The sequence below is a fragment of the Crocuta crocuta genome, unplaced genomic scaffold, assembly GCF_008692635.1.
Source record: "Crocuta crocuta isolate KB4526 unplaced genomic scaffold, BGI_CrCroc_1.0 scaffold179, whole genome shotgun sequence".
NCBI lineage: Eukaryota > Metazoa > Chordata > Mammalia > Carnivora > Hyaenidae > Crocuta > Crocuta crocuta.
Window position 1 is genome coordinate 3,282,006 of NW_027551568.1, and position 13,645 is coordinate 3,295,650.

A 13,645-nucleotide genomic window follows, 5' to 3' on the forward strand; every position below is an offset into this window, starting at 1 on the left:
GAGGACAGAATGGAGGCTGAGACCAGGAAACGAGGGATCGGGGTGTCCGCACAAGCATGGGGGAGCCCCTGGAGCGGTCTGAATGGCAGGGCCATGTGCGAGCAGTTAAGGATGTACGTGGCGGGGGACAGAATCAGGAATGACGCGGGGCCGCTTTGGCTCAGCAGTTGTTCGGAGAGCAGGGAAGAATGAGGGGAGCCCCGTTGAGCCGGAAGCCTGAACTTCCAGGCTGAGCTGCCCGGAGGCGGGCGGATGGGCCGGGGGCTCCAGAGAGGTGGGGGCTGGTAGCAGCGTGTCCGAGGGTCCTCGGCGCCCAGATGCCGGTGGGTAGCCTGAGAGCCAGGACCTGCCGCAGGCATGTGCCTGATCCACCCATGTTCCAGAGATTGCGGTGTGTTCTCCAGAGAGTCTGAGGCCCAGATACACTGTGATTCTGTGCGTCCCTCCGGGTCCTCCTCCTCTTTCCCATCTCTGCTGAATGCTGGGCAAAGGGGAGAGAAAGAGTGGGTGGGGGGGCAAGGCGCCATGTCAGGGCAGAGGGAGACCCAGAGGAGCCGCCGGGGCAGGAGGGCACCAGGGCTGGGGAGGGGTCCGGGGAGGCCCGGGGGCGGCGAGCGGCCACCCTGGTGTGCAGAGGCTGCTGGGGAGGGCGTGGCCAGCCGGCTCTTTGGAGAAGACCCTGGCCTCCGGCTGCATGGACAGACCGCTGTCTTTCTCTGCTCGTGTCCAGTCCCCAGAAAGAGCAGTGGACACTCCAGATGTCACGGAGGGGAACTCGACCCAGAAAACACTGTGGGCCCCTGATTGGGAGAGACCACCCCCGGCTGCGAGAGTGGGGCACCCTTGGGCAGAGCTGGATGCGGGTTGGCTGGGGACTCTGCTTTTAGCAAATTGCCTTGTAGCTGCTCACTAGCGGCCTTGCCCTCTGGGACCAGATGGGTGTGGCCTCTGACTGGGGGGCAGGGGCGGGAGCCGAAGGCAGAGCGGGGTTCATGGAGGGGAGCCCATGTCTCAGGTCACATGTCTCAGGGCATCCTTTGTCCCCCTCCTGATCTGCCTTAGGGCGTTGAAACACCCCCACCCAGCTGGAAGCTGTCTCCCCTCCCCCATCCGAGGCCGGGAGCACTTTATCAAGGACCCTCTGTGTGCTTTCTCCCCCGGGGATGGTTAGTTCCTGGGGCGCGGGTCCCGTGGGGATGTCCCCGTGCCTCCCTCCCTCACATGTATCAGCTTCTCGGTGCTCGCCAGTGCTGGGCACAGGGCCTCCCGGGCTACGCTGTCCCCTCTTCCTGGGACATGGGACTGCTCCTGGTGGGGGCGGGGGAGGGGAAGGACAGTGGCTGCCACGGACACAGGCAGCAGCAGCGTCCCCGAGATCACAGGACGAGCCGGCAGGGAGTGCTAGATCCGGATGCTGGTCCGCTCGGACGTGAGTCCCAGCTTGTCACTCGCCTTGTGACTTTGGGCACAAAAACAAACTTGTCTGCTTTTAAAATGGCCTTGTCTATAGAAATGGGGATGACCCAGGCCTCCTGGTCAGAGGCACCTGGGCTTTGGGGTCCCGCATCCTGTGACCTGAGCCTTGGGCAGAGCTCGGTCAAGGCCAAAGGCCCCCTCTCGCTGGCATCTGAGGCCTGGAGCTTGGGCCTCCTGTTCACGGTCGCTCGGGGCTGAGGGCAGTTCCAGCCCCGTCCCGGACGCAGACCTGTGCGGGGTCACGCAGCCGCAAGGTCACGGAGCCACGTGTCCGTGGAAAGCCACCGTGGTTCTGGCAAAGCTGATGCAGATCTGCTCCGAGAAGCACCTGGCTGATGGGCTGTGGCGGAGACGCCCCGGGGCTGTGGCAGCCTTTCCAGCAGCATCCGGAGCAGCCACATCCCCTGAGGGGCCTCTCCTTGCAGACACTGACCTCTCAGAAGCCAGGAGACTGTGCTCAGGGCCCTGAGAGCGGTCCCCGCGGGAGGCCAAGGGAAAGGCTGCCACAGGTGGGCTTCCGAGAGGAGGTGGCAGGGGAGCCCATCTGGCGAGGACTTGGGGACGGGAGGGTGTCCAGCACCTAGAGGGCTGATGAGACTCAGAGTCACCCAGCTGGCGCCTCGTCCCGGGGACAGCAGACCTGCCTTCTTTCAAGTACACACAGCACGCGCTCTTATGGCCACCCAGTGCCTTCTGACATGCACGTGCCTAAGAGACCCCCCCCACCTGCTAAACCCACACCTGACGAGGCTGCTGGAGCAGGTGGGGTCACTGGTTCCTGAAGCCGGAGGTCCTAGGCTCTGGCCTTGGCATCTCTGCCAGCAGACCTTGACCTCATAGGGGTCATTTATTCTCACTATTCCTCAGCTTCCTCACCTATAAAAGGGGGTTGTATGTAATGTGTAGGCTTATGAGGGTCAGGTGACGTCTCTGAAGGTGTGAGGGGACTTTTTAAACTGGTGACTCTCAACCCTGGCTGCACACGGGGTCAGTGGGACCTCTAAAGTCTACTGACGGCTGGTCCCAGCCCCAGAGAGGCCGAGTTTGACGCGTCCACATGGCAGCCTGGGGGTGAGACTCCCCAGGGTCCACATGGCAGCCTCTACGGCTCCTGCTCGTCCCCAGCCCCACCCTCCGAAGCAATACAGCAGACAGATCACAGAACTCCCGGTGGTGGGAAGAAGGAGGTGGGCTGGCCAGGGACCCTGGGACTGGAGGGCAAATACAGGGCCCACGTCTCCCGCCTCCCATGCAGTGGCGCCAAGTGCTCTCCTGGCCGTACCCGCAGATGTGCAGGGCTCCTGGCGGCCTGGAGGGTGGAGCTGGGAAGCCCTCCTCACGGTGGCTGGCATCTCCCACAGCCACCTTGGGGCACAGAGCAACCAGGGAAACACAGGCAGTGCCGGCACCGGCTGGCCTCGCAGACCAGAAGAGCACTTGGACAGATGTTCCGAAAGCTAGCTTTTCCTCAAAAGCACAGCCCGTTGCAATTAGCCCATCTGCCAAACCCGAGCAGAGAGGCAGCGGCCTCTGCAGGAGGCTTTCCCAGGACCCGGCGTCCTCCGATGCGATGCCCCAGACGTCTGGGAGACAACAGGGAACGGCACGCCACTCCAAGAGCCATGAAGATGACAGTTTGGGTGAAAACAGGCAGCAAATATGACACCAAGAACTGGATGTCGGGGCGACTGGGGGCTCCGTCGGTTGAGCATCTGACTTCGCCTCATGTCACGACCTCGTGGTTCACAAGGCTGAGCCCTATGTTGGCCTTTCTGCTGTCAGCACAGAGCCTGCTTTGGATCCTCTGTCCCCCGATCTCTCTGCACCTTCCTGCTTGCTCTCTCTCTCTCTCACACTCACACACATAAATAAATAAATATTAAAAAAAAGAACTGGATGTTGGGGCTCACAGACAAGGATTTTCAGGGCCAGCCATCAGAAAAGCACTCCAAGAAGCAAGTACAGATACTCGGGAAACAACCAAAAATTTTTAAAAAAGAGTCCAATGGAAATTCTAGAAATGAAAAATAAATCAAAATTTAAAAACCACCAGATGGATGCAATAACCGAATAACAGAATATGACAGAGGAAAGTCAGTGGTCCTGTAGATGGGGCAGCAGAAGGCACCCAGGCTGAACAACAGAGAGAAAACAGTGGAAGATAAATGAATGGAGCCTTGGAGACCTGCAGGGCAATATTTGTCGCATTGGAGTCCCAGAGAGAAGAGAGTGGGTTTGAAAATTCAAAGATATGGCTGAACTCTTACCAAATGTGGCAAAAGACATAAACCTGCAAGTTCCAGAAACCGTCTGAACCCCAAATAGGATAAATCCAAAGTAATTCACTCCAGAGCCCATCATAACTGAATTTCTAAAATCTAAAGACAGAGGGTCGAAAATCCTGAAAGCAGCCAAGACAGAAGGCAGACAGGGAAACGCCTGTCTAGAGGCAGTTCATTTCTCATCAGAAACCACAGGGGCTGAAAGACAGTTGCTGTGAACATGAATTCCATACTGGGGGAGCATATCCTTCGGGAATGAGTGGAAAATGAAGAAATTCTCGAAGCCAAACTAAGAACTTTTCACTAGCAGACGTTCTTTAAAGAATTACAGGAGGAAAGTGTCCAAGCAGAAAAGAAATGATGAAAAGACTTGGAACTTCCCAACGGAAAGCCCCTTGGAATAGGAAAAATAGGCTATTCTTTTCATGAGTTTCCAAAATCCTGTTTGATGGTTGAAGCAAAATTTCTAAGGTTATCTGCTATGGACGCTCAAGGTAGGTGGAATAAATACCTGTGACAGGTGTCATGAAAAAGAACAAGGTGGCCTCCGTGGAGGAGGGGTGCTGCGTGAGAAGCGGTAAGACAGAGTGGCGCATGACATCTGAGCACGGGATGTGCTTCCCAAACCGTAGTGTCCGTCAGAACGTCCCGGACCGCTTGTGAAAACACAGCTGGCGGAACCCCAGCCCCGGAATTCTGATGCCGTAGGTCGGGGGTGGGGCCTGAGAATTTGCTTTTGTAACCAGTTCTGGGTGAGGCTGATGCTGCTAGTCGGGGACCCCACCTTGAGAACTGTGCACCAGCCTCTTTGGCTGAGAGGGGGCTCCCGTGTCTCAGTGGAGGGTCCCTCCGATCTTTGACCCCGCAGCCTCACACCCCCGAATGTGCCTGGCTCTGTGTAAATTAGGAGGGGCCCCATCTTGCATTGCGAGGCTGAGTGCCCTCGGGTAGCGCCCCAACCCCGTCTCTGAGCCTCGATTCGCCTTCTGTGGAAAGGGAAGCTAGTCGTTGACCTGGCGGAGGCTTGGGAGCTGCCGGGAGGAATGGGGAAGCGACTGTGGCTGGCCACTCGCCCCTCGCCCCAGTTTGTCTCCCCTTCCCCCCCGTTTTGTACGTCAGAGTTCATGTAAAATCTCCGTGGCAAGAGGGTGCCTTTGCTAAAAGAAGTTGGAGCACCCTGCCCTCCATGTGGCAGAAGGCCCTTTCTGACCCACGTCCAGGGCCTTCCCACAGGCCTCCTGGGAGCAACCGAGTCCCCAGGACAGGTTCCCAGCCGAGGCGCAGGCTGCAGGCTTGCCTGTGTGCGCAGGGACCCACGCAGACGTGAGAGGGCTCCCAGAGACCAGCGCGCCTGGATGAGCATCCTTTGGTCAGAAGCAGGGCGGCCCTGGGGTGGGTGGGTGGACAGTTCTGGGCACGGCCCCCAGCTCACCTCTGGAGGCTCAGTCCTCCGCCCTTGGTCCTGTGCGCACGCGCCCACACACACTCACACACGTGCGCGCGCGCGCACACACATACGGCCTCGTGAACCCTAGAGACGCACTCTGACGAGTGGCCTGGCGACTCCAGGGTGGGCGCTGGTGCCTGGGCGGCGGGGTGCCGGCCCGGTGCTGGGAGCCAGGACCCCTGAATAAGCAGATGTGGTCCCTGAGCTCTAAGGGCCCCCAAGGACCAGGGACAAGCCTCCTAAAGGTGCTTTTCCCTAGAGTGGGGGTGGCCAGGCTCTGCCCCTTGTCCTCGCCTCCAGGACGCGCCCCACGCTCCCCTCTCAGCCAGAAGATGCTGCAGAGAGCCTGCGCGCTGCTCTGCCCAGATACGTGCTGCAGGGCTGGAACTGGGAGAGGCGGGCACAGCCCTTCCCCTGCAGGGGTCCTGACTCTGCCCCCGGCTCGGCCTGGGTGACCGATGGTGCCCAGGCCCGAGGCTGTCCGAGAACACAGGGGCCCACCGGGACCGGGGCCGGGCCCCGGGGTGTTCCTGGTGCCACAGGCAGGCTCGGGGACGTCACACCCTTGCCGGCTTCCTCCTCAGTCAGCGCCCTGGAGACAGAGGTCCTGACCGAGGCGGGGCGCGATCTTCAGGGCCCTCTCTGTGTGTCACTAGCCCTTCCTCCCCTGCCTGGCCGGGCCCGCGTGCGTGCGTGACAGAGCTGTGCTGTGTCTGTTTCAGGATTCCCCTATTCCAAATCTGACCCTCTCCCAGGACACGGGAAGAATGGCTTGGACCACCGGGTAGGTACTCGACCCCTCCCTGGCTCCCTGTACTAACCATCGCCTGCGTGAGCCTGAGCGCCTGTGGCGCCCACTTGGCCAGGAGGGGCCCGGGGACCCCTCCCACCCACCGCCTCTTGCCTGCTGCCCCCCCCGGGGGGGCCGTGCTGCTGCTTCTACAGACCAGGGCCAGACCAAACTGGGACACCCTTCCCTCCCTCTAAACCCAGTCCCCGGCTCCCAAGGAGACCTCGGTGTGGGGACAGGGGGGACGGGGGCCACCCACCCGGAGCATTCAGATCCTCTGAGGCCCCTCCTGGCCCACGTCCTTCTGTGACCCAGAGCTAATTAGGAATCTTATAGAATCAACTAGTTCATGGTGACGTGAGTCAAGGACCTTCTTCCTGGGGTGTCTACCCTCACGACCGTCACCACTAGTGGTGTCGTTAACATCTGTGACCAGTAGCATCACCGTTATCGCAAGCGTCACCGCTTGCGCCTGTGCTGATTACCAGATCCCACAGCGTGTCCTCCGCTTTCTCTGGCTGCCCCCCCCCCACCCCACTAAAGGCTGGTTTGACTTCCTCGTCCAGTTTTCCCAAACCTGGGACGTGGGAACATGAGCCCAGATAGTCTGGCACCTGTCTTGTCCCCACGGAAGGTCTGGGCTCACTTTGTCTCTGTTCCTATGGCTTCACTAGTGCCCAGTGCGGCCCCCTGGGTGGGGCAGGTGTGATGGCACCCAGCCCCCCCGCAGCCCCAGGAAACCCGTGGTCAGGCTGCCTCTCCTCTGTCTGAGGACGTTTCTCTAAACCAAGGCAAGTTGTTCCGCAGAGAAGCCGCTGGGAAGCCGAGCCCCGGTGGTGCCCTGTCGTGGGCGTGGCAGTCAGCGTATAACGTTGGGGACGGCCTCCTCCGGCCCCCCTGGGGCCACCTCACATCTGGGCTCCCAGGGACACATCCAAGAATAGGGACCCCACGGGCGTTTCCTCAGCCTCCTTTGTCTTCCTCGGGCTCTGCCCCACCCGCTGCTGCGTCTGTCCTGGGCCCCGGGCCCCTCTGCATGGTTCGACTCTAGTGAACCCCCTCTTCCCACTAACCGCACCCCTGTTCTGCAACGGGCCAGCGCCGGGCCACGCATGCGGCATGCCTCTCTGAACTTCCTTCTAAGGATTGGACCCCCGCAGCACCAGGAGGTCTAAATCCTCAGGCTCGGGGTTAGCAGTCCTGAGGGGTGGGCGGCATCCCAGAATGTTCTCTGCACACCTGGGACAGCTGCCCTGTGACCAGGGGCCCAGGAGGGCAGTGGTCCCAGCCTGGACCATCCCCCCACATCCTGGGACTTGCCCTCGTCAGGAGAGGAACTCTCTGCACTTCTGGTCTCGCATCATTGGCGCCTGGGCGCTGCATCCTCTGGGGAGATGCCCTCCTTGGTTTGAGCCGGACTGACTCGGACCGATGTCCCCGGCATCTGCAGAGAAGGCTGTGCTCTCCACACACCCACGCCCACCCCGGGAGAGCTGGGAACAGCTGGTCCCGACGCCCCCGCACGGAGGCAGTGCTCCCTCCCTCTCCCACAGCCAGTGAGAGCAGAGGCCCGAGCCTTACAGGATCTAGAGCTGAGCCCTCTGTGGACGTTTCCCCCGCTGGCCTCGAGGGCGGGAAGCCTGTGCATCCTGCAGATGCGGGGGGTGGGGGTGGCAGTGACAAAGATAGAATTCGGCATCGTGGGAAGACTTTCAGCTTTTCACCTTACTTACGTGGGAGGTCGGTGACTTTGCTTTGGGATTCTTTTTCCCTATGAAGTTTCTTCCTGTTTTTTTTTTTTTCCTTTTTAAATGGTCTTTTTAAGACTTTTACATAATGTAATTTTGTGCCTGTTTCTCAGCGGGAAGGCCAGATCATTGAGCTTTCTAATGAACGGGCTTTTACCGGACAGCCGTGCTCGGCACCTGGATGTGGTCACCCACCACTGTCTGTGGCCCGCAGTGCTCACGGGCCACTTGTCAGGGTGCTTCTGGTGTGCCTCTACCTCCAGAAAAGGTTCTAGGTGGCCTGAATGAAAAAGACACAGGAGCACTCAGACCAAAAACCCATGACCACCAATCACAAAGGAGCCGAGGAGGAAAGCATAAAAGAAATTATATACCAGAATTATATAAGAAACAGAAGAGCCTGCTGTAACCAAAAACTATTAAAACTTAGCACTGAGCTTCCTAGTAGCCAGGGCAAAGAGGCAAACAGGAGTGGCCATCTGGTTCTCATTGTCTGATGGAAAGAAGGAAATCAAGTCCATCGGGGGAGACAGAGGTTTCTAGTTCTTGCTTTGAGAAGGACTGGTCACAAGGGGCTGCCACCACAAGTGTCCCAGAGCTCAATAAAATATCCTGATAACCAGCCTGTCACAGAGCCTTACTTGGCTCATTTCTGTGGAACAAATAGGGCAATAGCCACTCACTGTGGACAGCCCTGTGGACGTGGCAGGTAAATCCCAATGTGCTACCTGGTCTGTTATTAGGAGAACTACTACTGCCACCCGAAGGCAAATATGAACAGACTGAATTCTCCGACTAGAAGGCAGAGGCTGTCGGATTGTAATCATAGCGTGAAGAGGGGGCGCTAGTGTGTGAGGACCCACATTATCACACAGGTATTGCCTTTGTACACTTAAATGCAGCAAGCTACGTGGCAGTACCGGAGACCTTGATAAATAACACAAGGCGGTAGTAGGCACTTTGAACGTGGCTTTTGAAATCAGACGTGTGAATCTGTTAAACGGAAAAAGAGTGAAAAGTGCATGGTGCAATTGAATAGCGCAAACGGCAAGCCCCTCTGATAGATACATGGAGGAAAGTCTGTATCCTTTGAATCAGGCGTTCACGTGTCCATCAAGCATTTGCACAAATGTTTGTGTACCGGGAAAACCTTAACGAAGAGGTATCGTGTTTTCCAGCCGTGACACTGGAAAGCTCACGTGCGGTAGTCACAGCCCCTAGTTAGCTCCCGGCTCTGCCACCAGCAACGGGTGTGTCCTTGGGCGAGCCACTTACAGGTCCTGAGGCTCTCCTTCCTGGTCTGAAAGCATTACCCTTCCCCCTTAAGGTCACGCGAGGACCAATGACCGTTAAAACAGGCGAAGCCGTCTACCTAAGCTCCGTGGCATGGTTCCCACGCGAGGAATCGTTGTTAAGCCAAGCCCCCTACCCTTCTTACTTTCTTACCCCCACACGGGGGTGCTGACTCAAGCGGCTCATTGCAACATGAGTTTTAGCAAGAAAATAACAATGGCCACCGAACAGCCGCCGTTCCGGTCCTACCGCTAACACTTCCGGTGTCAGGTTTTGAGAAGCAAAGACACGAGTTACGATGTTTCTAGTTCTGTGTATTTGCTGTAGGATCTCGGGCTCCTTGCTGAACCTCTCTGAGCCTTGCCCGTTACATGAGCGTGATGACCCCCATCTCCTAGGCTCGCAGCAAAGGTTGTAGACTCTGTCATCTGTAGGGCAGCTGGCCGGCAGGAAACACCCGCCAATGGGAGAGGTTAATAATTTGTTGCTTTTAAATTCCCTGGGGCCTCAGTGGAGGGCTGTAGGGGAATCGGCCAGGGAGGTGCCTGTTGGTGCTGGGTTCCCGGGGCTCCCCTGGCCACCCCACCTATTGAGGAGTAGCCACAAGGTCCCTGGCACCAGGGAGGGCTTGAAGACCTCAGGCACTTGGAGGACCACAGGGAGACTGCCCCTCCCCCGCTCTGGACGGACCCAGGCCCCCCCCACCCCCCTCCGGAAGATGCCTTCCCGTCTCTCCTGGGAGACTCTGTCTTGTCTCAGAGCCTGGCCGACCAGAGGAAGCCAGCTGGGAAAGGGGTCTCCCCCTGCCCAGGGCGGCGGCGGCGGCCCGTGATGCGGGACAGCGGGCACTAGGGGGAGGCATTTGTCTTCTGCCTCACAGGCCAGAGGGGCGAAGGCAGATGGACGCGGGTTTGCCTCCGTTACGCAGGAAGAGGTGCCCTGCCCCCGCCCCCCACCCGGCCAGACAGGCGCCCCTGGAGGTGCTTCTCGTATCCTGAGAAAATGTCTCAGAAATTGCTCTTGAAAACCCCTAAGGAGAATTATTCTGTGACGGTTGTTAAAGGCAGTGGCGGTGAAGGCACCTGGCTCAGGGTCCCCGGGGTGAGATGAGGCGAGGCCAGCGAGGCACTTGCCAAACAGCGCAATAATCAAAGTATCTTTTTTTAAAGATAGTGACTGATCCTAGAGGTTTTTTGATTATTGAGAAGGTGCCAGCAGGGGAGGGGCAGAGAGGGAGAGAATCCCAAGCAGGCTCCGCTCTGTCAGCGCAGAGCCTGACACAGGGCTCGAACCCATGAACCGTGAGATCGTGACCCGAGTTGAAGTCAAGTCAGAGACTCAACTGACCGAGCCATCCAGGCGCCCCTGATGCATCTGATGTATCTTTTAAAATCCAGATTAATTCGCGGTGAAGAAAACACCAAATATTTCAGGAGAGACTGGCTCCAGGCCCCCACTCGCGGGCTCACCTGACCCAGCACCCCTGTTTCCCGTGTGGGGAATGAAGGGCTCTCGGGGCTGGTCTCTGCCCCCGGGCCCGTCCCTCGATTGTCGCCCTTCTGCTGGAAGGAAGCAGTGCTGAACGGGCTCTCCTGTGGCGACGCGGGCATCTCCCCTCCGACACAGGCCTCCCTTGAAAGTTAACCTGACCCGATTCTGGAAGGGCTGGCCGAGAGCGCCTGGCCTGTGTCAGACCCCATGTAGGTGCCGGGCCTGAGGACCCCGTGTTCTTTGGGCAGGAGGCGGGGGTAGGGACACTGGGGCTCAGCGCCCACTTTGCGGCCCAGACCCTCCTCGGCGATTTGCAGGATGCGTTTCTCAGGCGGGCTTGGGTGGTCGTGATGCACTGAAATGGCAGCTTACCGATGAATGCCGTGAACCAGGGAGGGTGGCCCGCGTTTGCCGAGCGTCACCACGGAGTGCCATTGTCGGTCACAGCCAGAGGCAGGGCTCCGTCCAGGGGCCGTGCAGACCCGGCCCACAGGAGCCCTGGGGCCCACAGGGTCTGGTCTCCACGCTGTGCCCGGCCCCGGGAGCAGGTGTGCGGGCGTGGATGGGAGGGCGGCAGGAGAGCTGGGCCAGGCAGGGTCCGCGCGGGCCTGGAAGGGGCGGGAGGACCTTCCGGAGCCGCGGCGCCAGCACCGGGGGCTCCGGGCCGCCCACCCTCCTCCCGCCCGGGCCGGCACCACCCAGGCGCGCCCACCGGCCCCTACAACCTGCCTCCTGCCGCCCTCTCTCTTTCTCTTCCAGAACGCCAATCTGGCCCCTTGTGGAGCAGACCCGGATGCCGGCTGGGGCACGCGAGGTACAGGGGCAGGGGTCACTTACACGGTTCCGCAAGTGTCGTCCTGACCTGGGTCCCTCCAGGGCCAGCTGGCGAAAGGCTCCGAGCATCGTGCGGTGGGGGGAGCAGGGGCGTTTTGTGTCCACTCAAGGAGCACTTTACCTCCATTCTCAGGTTACTGAGGTGCTCCCCTCACTCCTGATGCTCCTCTCCTGCCTCAGGTGCTCCCTCACTGCTCTTCTCTCTCCGCCTCAGATTCCCCCTCTCTCCTACCTGGGGTGCTCCCCTCTCTCCTGGTGGTTCTCCTGCCTCAGGTGCTCCCCTCCTGCCTCAGGTCCTCCCCCTCCTGCCTCAGGTCCTCCCCCTCCTGCCTTAGGTGCTCCCCTCCTGCCTTAGGTGCTCCCCTCCTGCCTTAGGTGCTCCCCCTCCTGCCGCAGGTGCTCCCCTCCTGCCTCGGGTGCTCCCCCTCCTGCCGCGGGTGCTCCCCTCCTGCCGCGGGTGCTCCCCCTCCTGTTGTAGGTGCTCCCCTCCTGCCTTGGGTGCTCCCCCTCCTGCCGTAGGTGCTCCCCCTCCTGCCGTAGGTGCTCCCCTCCTGCCTTAGGTGCTCCCCTCCTGCCTTGGATGCTCCCCCTCCTGTTGTAGGTGCTCCCCCTCCTGCCGCAGGTGCTCCCCCTCCTGCCGCAGGTGCTCCCCTCCTGCCGCAGGTGCTCCCCCTCCTGCCGGAGGTGCTCCCCCTCCTGCCTTAGGTGCTCCCCCTCCTGCTGTAGGTGCTCCCCTCCTGCCTCAGTGCTCCCTCTCGGTGTTCTCTTCCCTCATCTTAGGTGCCCCCCACCGGAGGTGCTCCTCTCTCTCCTGGTAGTGCTCCCCCGTCTCAGGTTCCCCCCTGGTGCCCTTCTCTCCCCCCTCAGATGTCCCCTCCCCCACCTCAGGCCCTCCCTTCTCCGCATCCTGGAGAACAGCCTGATGTGTCACTCTGGTCCCTCGGGGAGAGGTCTGTGCTGGAGAAAGCACCCAGCGCCAGCACTGAGGCCAAGCCAAACAGCCACGGCTAAATTTCGTGGCCATGAGGGCGGAAGTCACAGCAAAGAGCCTCTGGGGTCTGAGTCGAATGGATTTGGGTCTCACCCTTGCGTCCTGCCCTTGCTGGCTGTGTGGCCTCCCAGGGTTCAAACTCGGAGGCTGGTGCTCATACCGCAGGCGCCGGAGCGGGGGCCTCTGCTAACTCGGAGCCCATCCTGCTCGGGGCCACCCCGAGGGTGACGGGGAGCGTGCCCTCGTGGGCTGGTCCACAACAGACCGAGGGGCATCGGTGTCACAGCCGGCCCCTCCACGGGCCCCCAAGCCCCGGGCTCAGACGTGGTGGGTCAGGATGTCGTGTGGCATGCTGGGAAATTTGGGGACCGGCCCCTGTCACCCAGGCCCTTGCTGGGGCCTCCCTCCCGAGACCAGCTGGGGGCCCCGTCTGCCTTCTGCGGGTTCCACGTGGTCCCAGACGCCCTCCGGTCCCTCCGAGCTGATTCTTTGACGTGATGATTTCAGTTCGTCAGAAAAGCATCTTTTAAAAAGCACACGGAGCTCAGTGGTGGGGGAGGGCGTGTGGGGTCAGGAAGGTCAGACAGGAAGAGGCTGAGCGCTCAGACCCCGTAGGCTCTGTAGTGCCCCCCAAATGTCTACCCCGGGATGCCCGCTCCACAGGTGGGTAAACCGAGGCAGGCAGCTCTCTCGGGTGGCCCGGACCGCCGGGCAGACGGTACCACGTCCCGGGACCACAGCGCCGCGTCCAGCTCCCAGTCTGGCCTCCAGCCTCCCGACCGTGCCTCCTGCTCTCGGGACCCTCCGGAGAATCTGCTCCCTGGGGGACTAGAGCCCCGCGTGCAGGCTGCGGGGGTGGGGAGGGGGCCCAGGATGGGAGGCTGCTTCCGCCTGCGGGGTGAGTCCCCACGCTTTCTCACGGCCACCTGTGGCCTCTGCTCTCTCTCTTACAGAATACAAGGTAAGAGGGGCCGCCCGCTGCCCGCCGACCGCCTGGCGCCGCGCCGCACCTGCGCAGGTTAAACGCTCCTTTTGTTGTGTTTCCTATGAAATGTGTGTGTCAGATGCGGACGCAAGTATGTATCTCCCCGTGGGCCTTGGGCTCCGCGCTTCCGTCCCGGCTCGCGCCTGCCTCCCGGGGTGAACCTGGGCTTTCTTCTCCCCGCAGATCTACCCCTATGACGCCCTCATTGTCACAAACCGAATTCGCGTGAAGCTGCCCAGGGACGTGGACCGGACGAGACTGGAGGTAGGAGGGCCTTTCTGGTAGGGACGCTCGTTGTGGCTGGGCGA

The 13,645-nt window shown here is 60.4% G+C and overlaps 1 protein-coding gene across 8 annotated transcripts in view; it reads left to right on the top strand.

Moving 5' to 3' along the window:
- The window catches only part of LOC144220329 (actin-binding LIM protein 2-like), an 87,758-nt gene that overhangs the window by 59,971 nt on the left and 14,142 nt on the right, over window positions 1-13,645 (top strand). For 5 of the 8 annotated variants that reach the window (XM_077750512.1, XM_077750507.1, XM_077750513.1 and 2 more), the window contains 3 exons: window positions 5,928-5,989; window positions 11,287-11,341; window positions 13,306-13,567. In XM_077750512.1, coding sequence (XP_077606638.1) covers window positions 5,928-5,989; window positions 11,287-11,341; window positions 13,306-13,496 — 308 coding nt within the window. In that variant the 3' untranslated portion in view covers window positions 13,497-13,567. Of the gene's footprint in view, window positions 1-5,927; window positions 5,990-11,286; window positions 11,342-13,305; window positions 13,602-13,645 lie in introns of those variants that run through there. The other 3 variants (XM_077750514.1, XM_077750509.1, XM_077750511.1) reach the window with 3 other exon arrangements.